The sequence below is a fragment of the Bos taurus genome, chromosome 5, assembly GCF_002263795.3.
Source record: "Bos taurus isolate L1 Dominette 01449 registration number 42190680 breed Hereford chromosome 5, ARS-UCD2.0, whole genome shotgun sequence".
Classification (NCBI taxonomy): Eukaryota; Metazoa; Chordata; class Mammalia; order Artiodactyla; family Bovidae; genus Bos; species Bos taurus.
The window spans coordinates 106,946,754-106,957,541 of NC_037332.1; the positions used below are offsets into that span (position 1 = coordinate 106,946,754).

At 54.6% G+C, this 10,788-nt stretch overlaps 1 protein-coding gene across 1 annotated transcript; it reads right to left on the minus strand.

Moving 5' to 3' along the window:
• Window positions 1–209: 209 nt before the first annotated feature.
• On the minus strand, window positions 210–8,068 carry FKBP4 (FKBP prolyl isomerase 4). The gene is given in 10 exon segments (NM_001034322.2): window positions 210–980; window positions 1,902–2,141; window positions 2,749–2,934; window positions 3,177–3,260; window positions 3,351–3,441; window positions 4,053–4,209; window positions 4,479–4,599; window positions 5,372–5,514; window positions 5,943–6,087; window positions 7,912–8,068. Coding segments are annotated over 10 exon segments (1,380 nt in total). The 5' UTR covers window positions 8,017–8,068; the 3' UTR covers window positions 210–872.
• Window positions 8,069–10,788: the final 2,720 nt, after the last annotated feature.

The window sequence follows — 10,788 nt, forward strand, 5'->3', positions numbered from 1 at the left end:
GGGAACCCCTGGCCAGGCCTTCAGCGCAGGCCCTGCTGTAGTCCATGCAGTGCCCAGCAGGCCCTCCTAGACCGCTGCACAAGTCTGCTGCGCTGCAGGTGGGGCTGGGCACAAGGTGGGCGGCTCCCTGAGCTTTGCCCCAACCGTGCAGCTGCCCACACCCACCCTGAGGCTGAACAGAGAAAGGGCTGCCCGACACCCAGGTTTTTAGTGTTTCCACTTTATTGCTCAAGCACGGAACTTGAGGCAAGCCTGGACCTTCAGCAACGTGCAGAGAAGAGGCTGAGGGGGTGGGGATGCGACCTGGCTGAAAAGGGACACTGACAGGAGGGGGTACAAGGGTGGTCACCATGACACCAGAAGACAGCATCAGCCGCAACAACTGGGCTGAGGAGGAAGGGAGTGGAGGTAACGGGCACAGCAGTGGTTTTCCCATGCCCCTAGCACCCACATGGAGGCCGCGTGTTTGGAAACGGACCAGGAGGAGGGAGGAGGGGAAGTGGCTGCCCAGGAGGAGTCTCCCTGTCCACCCTGCCTTCTTGTCGGACCTCACATCCCTACCACTCGCCCCTTCTACTATCTGAAAAATGGACACAGCAAACAGGAAGCAAAATAAATTAACATTCTGATGAGTGTGCGTGTGGAGGGACATTCATTCACGTGGAATGGAGTGGGGGGAGGGGAGACACCACCTAAAATGACCCCCCCACCCCCCAGCCTGCTCCTCTCTCCCTTCCCCCAAAGCCACCATCCAACCAGATAGAAAAATAAAGGTCTAATTCACTCAAAATTCTTCAGTTTGTACAAAACTAACAGGGTGGAGTAGGGTGGGGGGGCGGGCAGGCAGCCATGGGGACAGGGCTGGGGCAAGGCTATGCTTCCGCCTCCACCTGAGGCTGGCCCCCAGCCACGTCGTTCTTCGGCTCGTCCCTCATCTCGGCGTCAGCTGGCTGGTCTCCCGCAGCCACTGTGGCCTTGGCCTGTGAGAAGGGAAGAGGGGCAGGGCGTCAACACCAGTTCTCATTTGGCCCTCTCCCCTGACGAGAAAGCTGACTGTCACTCCAGGCCCCCACTCACCTGCCTGTACCCAAGTGATCGCCCTGCACACTGACACCACGGAGTCTGTACCCAAAACCCGCACGCCACATAAAAAATAGTACACACGAACTTCCAACAGAATTACAGAGACCAGACACACCTGTGCATGCGTGTACAGAATCAGGGACTCATCGTTTATTGCAATACTACGGAAAACTGAACTTGGCCATGGCAGGGCACTGAACGCTTCAAATATAGCTAGTTCAAACTGGTTTAAAATACACATTGGATTTTGAAGTGCCACGTGTTAAAATATTTAGATACCTTGGGTCGATTAAATATTAAAATTAACTTCACCTATTTTACTTGTTTTTAAACACAGCTACTAGGAATTTAAAATTAGAAATGTGGTTTGCATTATATTTCTGTTAGTGCAGGCTTAGAACGCAGAGACTAAGAAGCAGGGAACAGGGTAAATAAGATACGATACACCCACTCAGTGAAATACTACATGAGCTCTTTTGCACGTTGATGTAAATGAGCTTCAGGTGTGATGTCCAAGAAGCACGAGGCACAGGCAGGAGGCAGCGCCTGCTGCCCTACACCCGGGAGCACTGCCTGCCCTGCAGCCTTTTTACTACAGGCTCTTCTGTGCACTTTGAATCCAACTATCATCTCTTTAAACCTCAGGTTCTTAAACCTGTGTTTTACTAATGGGCACAGAGAATACAGGGCGGGAAGCACAACAGAACATCCAGCTCCCAACCCGCAGGGCCTGAGCAGGGACAACACACAGGGATACACACAGACTGGCACGGGACCAGGTGATGGCACCTCCTCCCGTCCACCCTGCCCATCCTCACCTTGGTCTCCTCCTCAGCCAGCCTCTCAAACATGTTGGCGTAGAGCTTCTTCTCTTTCTCAAGCTGCTTGCGGATGCGCTGCTGGCACACGACCAGCTGGGCCTTGGCCGCCTTGTTGCTGGGGTAGAGCTGCAGAACCTTCTGGAAGTCAGCCCGTGCCAAGTCAAAGTCATTCACTGCCAGGTGGGCCTCTCCTCGGCGGAAGAGGCCTTTCTCATTGTTGCTGTCTAGTTCCAGGGCCTAAGACACACAGAGGAGCAGCAGCAAAGTCTCAGATCCTCCCAAGTCACTGCCGGTGAGAGGGGCCCCACCCCCGATGAACAGGTCTTGGGCACCACGTGGAAAGGACCTGAGGCTAGGAAGGCACCTCATTTAGCCGAGGCACACAGGAAAACGGGCCTTCAGATGAAAACCACCTGGACGCTAACACGCTCTTCTCTTTCTGGGGGGCAAGGGAACCATGTGGCTCATGGCTTGGTTCCCCACCAGGGATCCACGCGCCCCAGGGATAGAAACGCCGAGTCCTAACCACTGGACCTCCAGGGAAGCCCATCCCACTTCAGAATAAAGCGGGTACAGGAGGGAGAGGCAGAGGGCCAGGAGGGGAGAATGCTGGACTGGTTCCTCCAACCAGTGCTTCCACTCGCCTCTGTGCCCTCGTCCTTGACCTTAACTAAGCCAAAAACCCGCTTGCTTCCCACACTGCTGCCTGTGGGCCTCCACCTCAGAGCCCCACAGCTCCATCCTGCCTCCCCTGCCCTAGTCACCAAGGCCAAGTTTCAGGCACACCGGGGGCGCACCCAGCCCTGCCTGGACACACCGCCCTCACCCGCCTAAGGAGCCTCACCTTGTTACAGTTCTCAATGGCAGCGGAGAAGGCTTGTAGCTTCAGATGACACATGGCCAGGTTGAGGTGGGAGGCCAGCCGAAGGGCCTGCGCCTTCTCTGCGTCCTCATCAGAGAAGCTGGACTCGTATTCCAGCCAGGACACAATCTTCTTGTACTGCAGCACAGCTTGCTTGTACTTGCCTTCCTACAAGCGGGGGCAGGCTCAGGCACCCAGCACAGGCTCGGCGGCCCCAGGCTGTCACAGCCCGTGGACACCAGTGACCCAGGGGTATGAGAGTCATGACCCGCCCCACCCCAACCCGACCAGCCAGCTCAGATCCTCTTGGTGACAGCTGCAGGTACCAGCCTGTCCACTTCCTGGCAGAAAGCCCGCTGCCGTGGCAGAGCCCACCCTGGGAGTGTCTGAGGACCTCGCTGCGGGCTCACCTTGAAGTACACAGTGCCTCGCTCCTTCACTATGGTGCTCTGCTCCAGCTTCTCCTCTGAACTCATCTCCCAGGACTCCTTGGCCTGCCATACCCCAAAGGAGAAAAACAAGCTGTCAGCCGCCCCAAGGAGTTACGTCCGAGGTGGCGCAGGGAAGACCCTGAACGAACTCACCTTCTCAAAACTCTTGAGATGTATTTCATACTTCAGCTCAGCATTTGGTGGGATCTGGAACTTCTCCTTCCCAGCACTGCCGAAAGCATATCTGTGGTGGCAAGAAAACACCAGGTCGTTTCTTAACTTGCTTCGTACTTAAAAGGTTTCCTGCAAAGTGCCCTCCATCCCTTTGGTCTTGGTGCAAACTTCCCTGCTTGGCAAAATCTTCCCTGATGCTTCTTCACACAGTTAGTTGGGCTCTTACATCTTACACATCATTCTAGTAACTCACATTACGCACTGGCACGATTATCTCCCTGAGCAGAGAGCCATTAGAAGGTGGGAACAATGTCTCTGAACACCCAGGAATTTTCTGCACTGTGTCTGGCACATAGTAGGTATGTTTCAACAAACATTAGTAACGACTCAATTAACAGGAGATGAAAATCTTGGGCTGGGAAAGGTAATCTGCCACAGCCATAACTGACGAGATGAGGTTTTGATTCAAAAAGATGTGGGTGATTGTGGCCACACTCCTGAGTACAACAGAGGTCCTGAGGTGTCTGTGCCGAGTGACCAGCGCATAGTGACTGCTGGCAGGGGAGGACACAACTGGCTATACAATACAGGCTGGCTCTACAACTCACCTGGACAAGATCTGACCTCAGTTCGCCCACCTGCTCTACAGACTGCCCACACCTGGGCCAGAGCTGGCCTCACCTGGGCTTGAGATACACAATGGAATGTTCTCCTTTTTCCATGCGCTGGATGGCTTTCTCCAGCCCACAGGGCAGATCCATGCTCTCCCCCTCGCCGACCTCAAAGCGGAGCTCCCGCCGGTCAAACACCTGGTCCTTGAAGTATCCTTCCAGTGCAACTGGCGTGGCAGACAGACAATGCACTGGATTTGAGTGGGCTGGTGACTAAGGGATGCACCAGCCACCCCCAGCCACCCCCCTGCCTTGTCCCTTCCTACTCCCCAGATGCCTTTCTGCATTCTCAGATGGAGGGATGTTAAGAGAATGTGGTTCAATCCCTCACTTTACAGATAAGAAAGCTGGATCACAGAAAGGTATGGACCTGCCCACAGCCACCCAGGCCCTGCACAGCGGAGCCCGAGTGAGAATCCCAGATTGTGAGCCTCACCCTCCACGAGAGCACCTTCGTTGGGCTTGGCATAGCCCTCCCCCCGCGTCCGTATTCTCCTGATGATTCCGCCGTCCTCCTCTTCTGTCAGGTCCTCACCCTTGAACTCGAACAGCTCCACCTGTGGGACAAGATGTAAGGATCCATGCTCCCCTCTCTCCCACAAGAGTCCCTAGTAAGGGCCAGAGCAGGTCTGACTGCACAGGCAGCCGCACCAGGAGTGGACCAAGTGGCTAAGTTCTCAGGAGCGGCCCTGGTCTCGACCTTGCTATCAGTCTCCTTAATGACTGCCCTATAGAACAAGCACGTGTTCCAGATGGTCCTAATTCAGCTGCTAGACAAGCTCCATCCGACAGGCATTAGAAATGACCCCACATCTCTCACTAGTCTTTCCAACATTCTCCAGGCCTCCACTGCGTAGGGCTCAACCATCTGTGAGTCTTAACACAGTGAAGTTCCATCTTCTCAGCAAAGGCTTGCCCCTTGCCTCGACCCATGCGAGAAGCATCTCTGCCCGCATCTTATCTCCAGGGCACCAATGTTCTCCACTGTCAGTCATGACTGCATGGAGCCTGTGACCTCCCAATTCCTTCGTGTTGGTCCACCTCCCTCTGAGCACCCCTCTCGAGATGAATAGGCCTCAAGCCCTCACCCCGCTGCTTGAAGTCTGAAAGAGGGGCTTGCGGTCACCTCCCCCCAACTGAAACCTGCCCACTGACAGTTCTCTGGCAATAGCAGTAGGTGATGCGCACTCCCTGTCTTCCCTCCCCTGAGAGCAGGCCCTCAGCCTTGGCTACATTGTCTCCAAGCAGCAGGAAGGGCTGGAGGGCAGCCAGACCCTGGGCTGAGATAAGGTTGGCTCTCTGCCTGGTCCTCTGTGGCTGGACACTCACCTCAAACACAAGCGTGGCGTTGGGAGGGATCTTCGGGGGGCTGCCCGCTAAGCCATAGGCGTACTCTGGCTTGCAGGTGATATGGCACACTTCACCCACCTTCATGGTCGCTACAGCAATATCCCAAGCCTTGATGACCTCCCCTGTAGGTACAGAAAAGAAACAGGTCCTCTTTGGCAGGGATCTCCCTCTGGGTTCAAACAGTGGCCTGAGAGACTTACTGTCCCATGCCCAAAGGGAAGCTGGGTACTATTTAGAAATGGGACCAGGAAGGTAGAAAATCTGGTTGCGATAAATGGTATCAGGTCTCAGACCTCTCAAAAAAAAGAAAAATCACTCAACTCTGAAATAAAGAGGTTCAAGAAAACAAGGCAGTCCACCCCAGAAAAGGAAGCAAGGTTTTTGAAGGTGATCAAGGCAATGAGAGATTAAAAAAATCAATAGTTTCAGGACAGTGGAAATTAAAAAAAGAACTGTAATAAGCTGTTCCCTGTTTAAGCTTCTGAGAATACGGTTTCTGTTTGTGACAGCGCACACACCCCAGTCCTAAGAGCCTGCTAACCATGCCCACCTTTCCCCAGGTCGAAGGAGAACCTGTCCTTGCGGTCCAGGCTGGAGTCGAACTTGGTGCCATCGAGCAGCCAGCCTGTGTAGTGGACAAAGACTCGGTCCCCAATCATGGGTGTCTCCATGCCGGTGCCCTCTCGCTTGATGACCTGGAAGGAAGGGAAGGAGAAAAGGTTGAGTCCCTGGGGATGGACACAGAGAGGAACCATGACTGTTCGCATGCCTCTGGCCAGAATGTAAACGGTCTCTTCTGCCTCCTTGCAAGTAACTCAACAAACCCTTCATCAAATGACTCTGCTGTGGGCTTTGGCTAGAATTAAACTGACCTCCCTTTCTTGGACCATGACATGACTTGGTTTGAAACACTGGAGACAAAACACCTGAGATCATTTTTGCTGTTACGATCTTAAAGAAGTCACTTTAACTCTCTAAACTGACCATATTTGTAAAGTAGTGATGATAAACCCTATCACAGTGGTTACAGGACTAAACCAGTAAAACACTGAATTTATCAGCAGCAAAGGGGAAAGTATTTATGCTACATTTCCTCATGCTTACTAAACTCCAGTCATCCAATCAGGTCTGGTTTAGAGAGAAGAGGGAAACCAGAAAGTCCAGGAGAGGTTAAGAGCAATTACCAGCTTACAAGTGAGCCAAGGGCCTTTGAGCAGGAGGCCCTAGGCTCTGACCTGGGACTTGAGCGTTCCTGACTGGTAGGCTACTGCAGTCCTTGAAGTCAGGGCCAGAATATTTCCCAGTGTTTAGAAGAACCTGCTTCTCTTCTTTAGCGTTTATAAAAAGGTGGTCTACCTGGTTAAGTGTGCAAGTTACCCTCTAAAGGAAAGCTCCCACGATGCAAGGCACATGGACTTGAGTAAACAGAAAAATGAAAAGGTGGTGTGGAGAATGAAAAGGGGAAATGGGGGTCTCCCTGGAAGCCCGCGTGCACACTGGGAGAGCAGCCAGGTGCGTTTCTGAAACGGCTAAGAAGCTCGCCGAGGTCTCCAACCTGCCCTGGCCACACGCACACGTGGGCTGAGCTGCGGGAAGCCAGGAGAAGCAGAAAGACTGGGTGAAGATAGGAACGAAGCCGGGCTAGGATTTCGCCATCCTGGACAGCGCAGAACCTGCTCCGAACCGCGGCCGGTTGTCCTGACCCGGGTCAAGACGCCCTGCTGCCTGGCTCCTCCAGCCGTAACACGGTTTACGGCGCCCAACCAAAGCACCTCCTCCCAGTCCCGCACCCCGCGCTCAAGAAGGCCCCGGGCCGGGGGTGGAGTGGGGTGGGGTGCGGTGCGGGCGGGGAGTGGGTGAACTACAGGTCCCGGCATGCACCGGGGCCGGGGGGGGGGAGGGGGACAGCATGGCCGAGCGGGTGACCTAGCCGGGTCCCAGCCTTTAGGAAAGGGGTGACCAGAGGGCGGAGGGCGCCAGGACCGCGCGCCAAGTCGCACAAAGGCCCGCGCGGGCCAGGCAATAACTCCCGGGACCCTGTTCGCGTCCTGGCTAATGTTTAACTGCCGGGGTCGGCAAGCTCCGCACCCCGGAGACGCAGGCGGCTGGGGTTGGGTGGGGGTGCTCCCTGGCGGCAGCGGCGGCCGGGAAGAAGCCGGCCGCGGGTCGCAGATCGCAGCGGGGCGGTGCACGCCGCCAGGCCCCCCGCGCGAGCGCGTCCGCCCCCAGCCGCGCCCCTCCCGGCGTATGCCGCAGCCAGAGCAGGCGCTGCGCTCAGGGACCCTTCCCAGGCCTGGGGAGCCTCAGCCCAGATGTTCCCCTTCCGAACGTGTGGCAGCCCTCCCGCCCTGAACCGGCAGCCTGGCCAGGAAGGCGATGCGCAGGGCCACGGCTGCATGGCCTGCTCAACGGCCAGCCGGGAGGCTGAAAGGCGGCCGTCCGAGCCCTGGCCAGATACTGGGGCGCTCCCAGTGCCCGAACCCCCCCGCCGCCACCCCGGGGCGCCCCCTGCCCCTTACCTTAAGCACCCCTTCATCCTGCTTGGGGCTGATGTCCACCCCTTCGAGGCGCAGCGGCGCCGACTGCGCTCCGCTCTCGGCCGCCTTCGTCTCCTCGGCGGTCATCACGCCGTTTCTCGGGCAGCGGGCGCCGGAGTGTGCGCGGCGGTGCGGGCAGCGGGTCGGGGCTCGCGCACCTCTCTGCTCGGGCGCGGGCGGAGGAGGAGGTGGGGTCGTGGGCGGCCGGGGGAGCGATTGGTCCCACCGCCTCGGAGGGAGGGGCTGGGAGGAGCCGGGCGGCCGCCAGGGACGTGGGGGGAGAACTTTCTAGAGGCACCGGCGGCCGAGCGGGTTCAGGCTCTGGAGCTCAGGGCGCTCCTGCGGAAGGTGGTTTCTGGTTCGTTCCTCCCGCCGGCTGCCTAGCCCCGCCCCGGCCCCGAGACCCTCGGACTCGGAGCCAGCCCCCGCCCCCGCCTCTCGTTCTCCCAGCCTCCCCCTCCCGTCCCCCCGGTCTAGCCAGATTCTTCCAGATCCTTCTCGATACCCCCGCAGCATCCGACGCCGCGCGGCCGGACGTGGGTGCCGCGCGTGCGTCGCCCCGGCCCGAGCCGCGGGCTGCCGGCCTCCCCGCCTGGCCAGGCGCGCGTCCTGAATGCAGAGCGAGGGGAGCGTTACCTGGGCGTGTAGGGCCGGGGAGGCGTCTGGGTTTCCCCGGAGAGGGGCTAGCGTGCGCCCTGGGCCCGGCGAAACGCTGCGATCTGCCCGTTTGCAAGAAATGGCCCGTGTGTTAAAGGGGCCTGTCCCGACAATAATACAACTGAACACATAGAATGGGTTCAACTCGCGAGGAGAGCCACTGCATCTTACTGAAGGCCCATGAAGAGGAATATTTTCTTAATACTGGGTTCCCGTGTATTCATGGACTTCCTGTGGCGACTAGGAAGCGCCATAGTTACCAAAACAATAACTTTTTGACAAAAAGATCTGTGTATGGAGGGTCCTGCTCTTCCTTACCACTTAAGCCCAGTTTAGTATCTGGTGCGTGTTATCAAATAATTATTGGCTGAAGAAATGTGTATGCCAATAATAATGAGGTTTTTTGTTTATTTGTTTTGGAGCCCTTGCTCAGTGCTTGGCACTGTATTATGAAGACTGTCCTATATAGGTAGAAAACTAAAAAGGCTGTTTTCGGATAAAATTTCAATATTATAACCAGGTAATTCATTGTAGTCTTTTCTCTTGGGATTGGCTGGGAAGGGATGCAGGACAAATAAAATCGTTTCTTCCAGCAAATGTATTTAGCCTCGATTAAGACGTTTTTCATTCAGTGACTGGCCTTCAGCGGACTTGAGGGGATTGCCTCACTAGAGAGTAAATCCGCTTCCTTTCTACCACTGTCCTCAGGAGGGTGAGAAGTAACGGTGGCCCTCCGAAGTTGCGGGAGACGGGCGGAGGGTAGGGTGCTGGCTTGCCGCCTTGGCAGTTATCTTGCTGTTGGCTCCTGCACCTGTGTACGGTCACTGTCTTGTGTGTACTGATTTCTTTTGAAGCTGGGGCCACTGGATATTATCTGGCTGAACAAGTTGGTATAGAAAAGTTCCAGTCGAGTAATGCTTTTCTAAAAGCATCTATTTCTTTACTGGCAGCAAACAGTTGTACGTATCTGCTAGTCAGCATGTTTTACTTGAGCACCCAAGATATGACCGCTTTTGCACACATACTGGCAGTAGAAAGAGCACGTGCTCTTTCTAGAGAGTAAGCAAGGAGTTGGGTCCCCAACATACTAACCAATTTGGGGCAGATTAACAGGGATAGGAACACCTGTCAACGAGGGTAGTTGTGATGGTTACAAAGCAGGAATGTATGTCGGGCATCTAGCCCAGTGCCCACCTTCACACAGGTTAGTAAATCATGCTCATGATTCTGATGGGATGAGCGCTCTGGTGAGACCTGGATAGGATACAGAGGTCTGTAAGACAGGAGAAAACCTCGTGGAAGGGGAAAGGGAAGGGTCAGAGGTAGAGGTTTCCAGGGAGGAAGTGCTGTGCTCTTTCAGTCAATGAATGGTTGAGGGGTCTGGGAGATGGAAGGGGTGAGGAGGGACAGTAGTCACTGGGTTCTAGGATCCCCCAGTTTTTTTTTCTGTTTCTGGAATTATTTTGCATTTTATTTACATTATATTCTTCGGATTGTAAAACTTACACGTACTCAATGTAGAAAGTGCACAGATAGGTTTGTTTTTTTTTTCAATCTGTTTTCTTTTCATTCTTTTCTTGCTAGGGATTGAACCCATACCCTTGGCAGTGAACAGGCAGAGTCCTAACCACTAGATCACCAAGAAATTCCCCAAATTTTCTTTCCCTCTCCCTCATCTGTTGCCCAGCCACACCCCCTTTTTTTTAACCCTCAGCTGGTTTAAATTAGTATTCCCATTAAAGATGTTTAATAACGCGATTATTTTCAGTCGTACCAGTCAGTCATTCAAAATCCTTCTGAAACTCCCCCCTTTTGCTAGAGGAAGAGAGCACACTTTTCCTTTCCCCACTCCCCACCTTACTCTTTAGGTGCTCTGGTTAGTTTTGTTATTATTTTTATTATCTGGCTCATTATTGTCAGAATGAACCTTTTGGGAACTCACATGGTACATCTCCCAAATGCCAGGTCCATCCCTCAGACATAAACATCCCTTGTTTTAATCGTTTAGTTTTTATTTTATTTAGTTGTTACTATTTTGGCCATGTTGCTTGGAGTGTGGGATCTTAGTTCCTCCTGACCAGGGGTTGAACCCTTACCTGTGGCGGTGGAAGCAAGGAATCCTAACCACTGGACCACCAGGAAATTCCCTAAACCCTTTGTTTCTAAAGGTTCTTTAAAAAGGAACTTTTTTGACTGCTAATG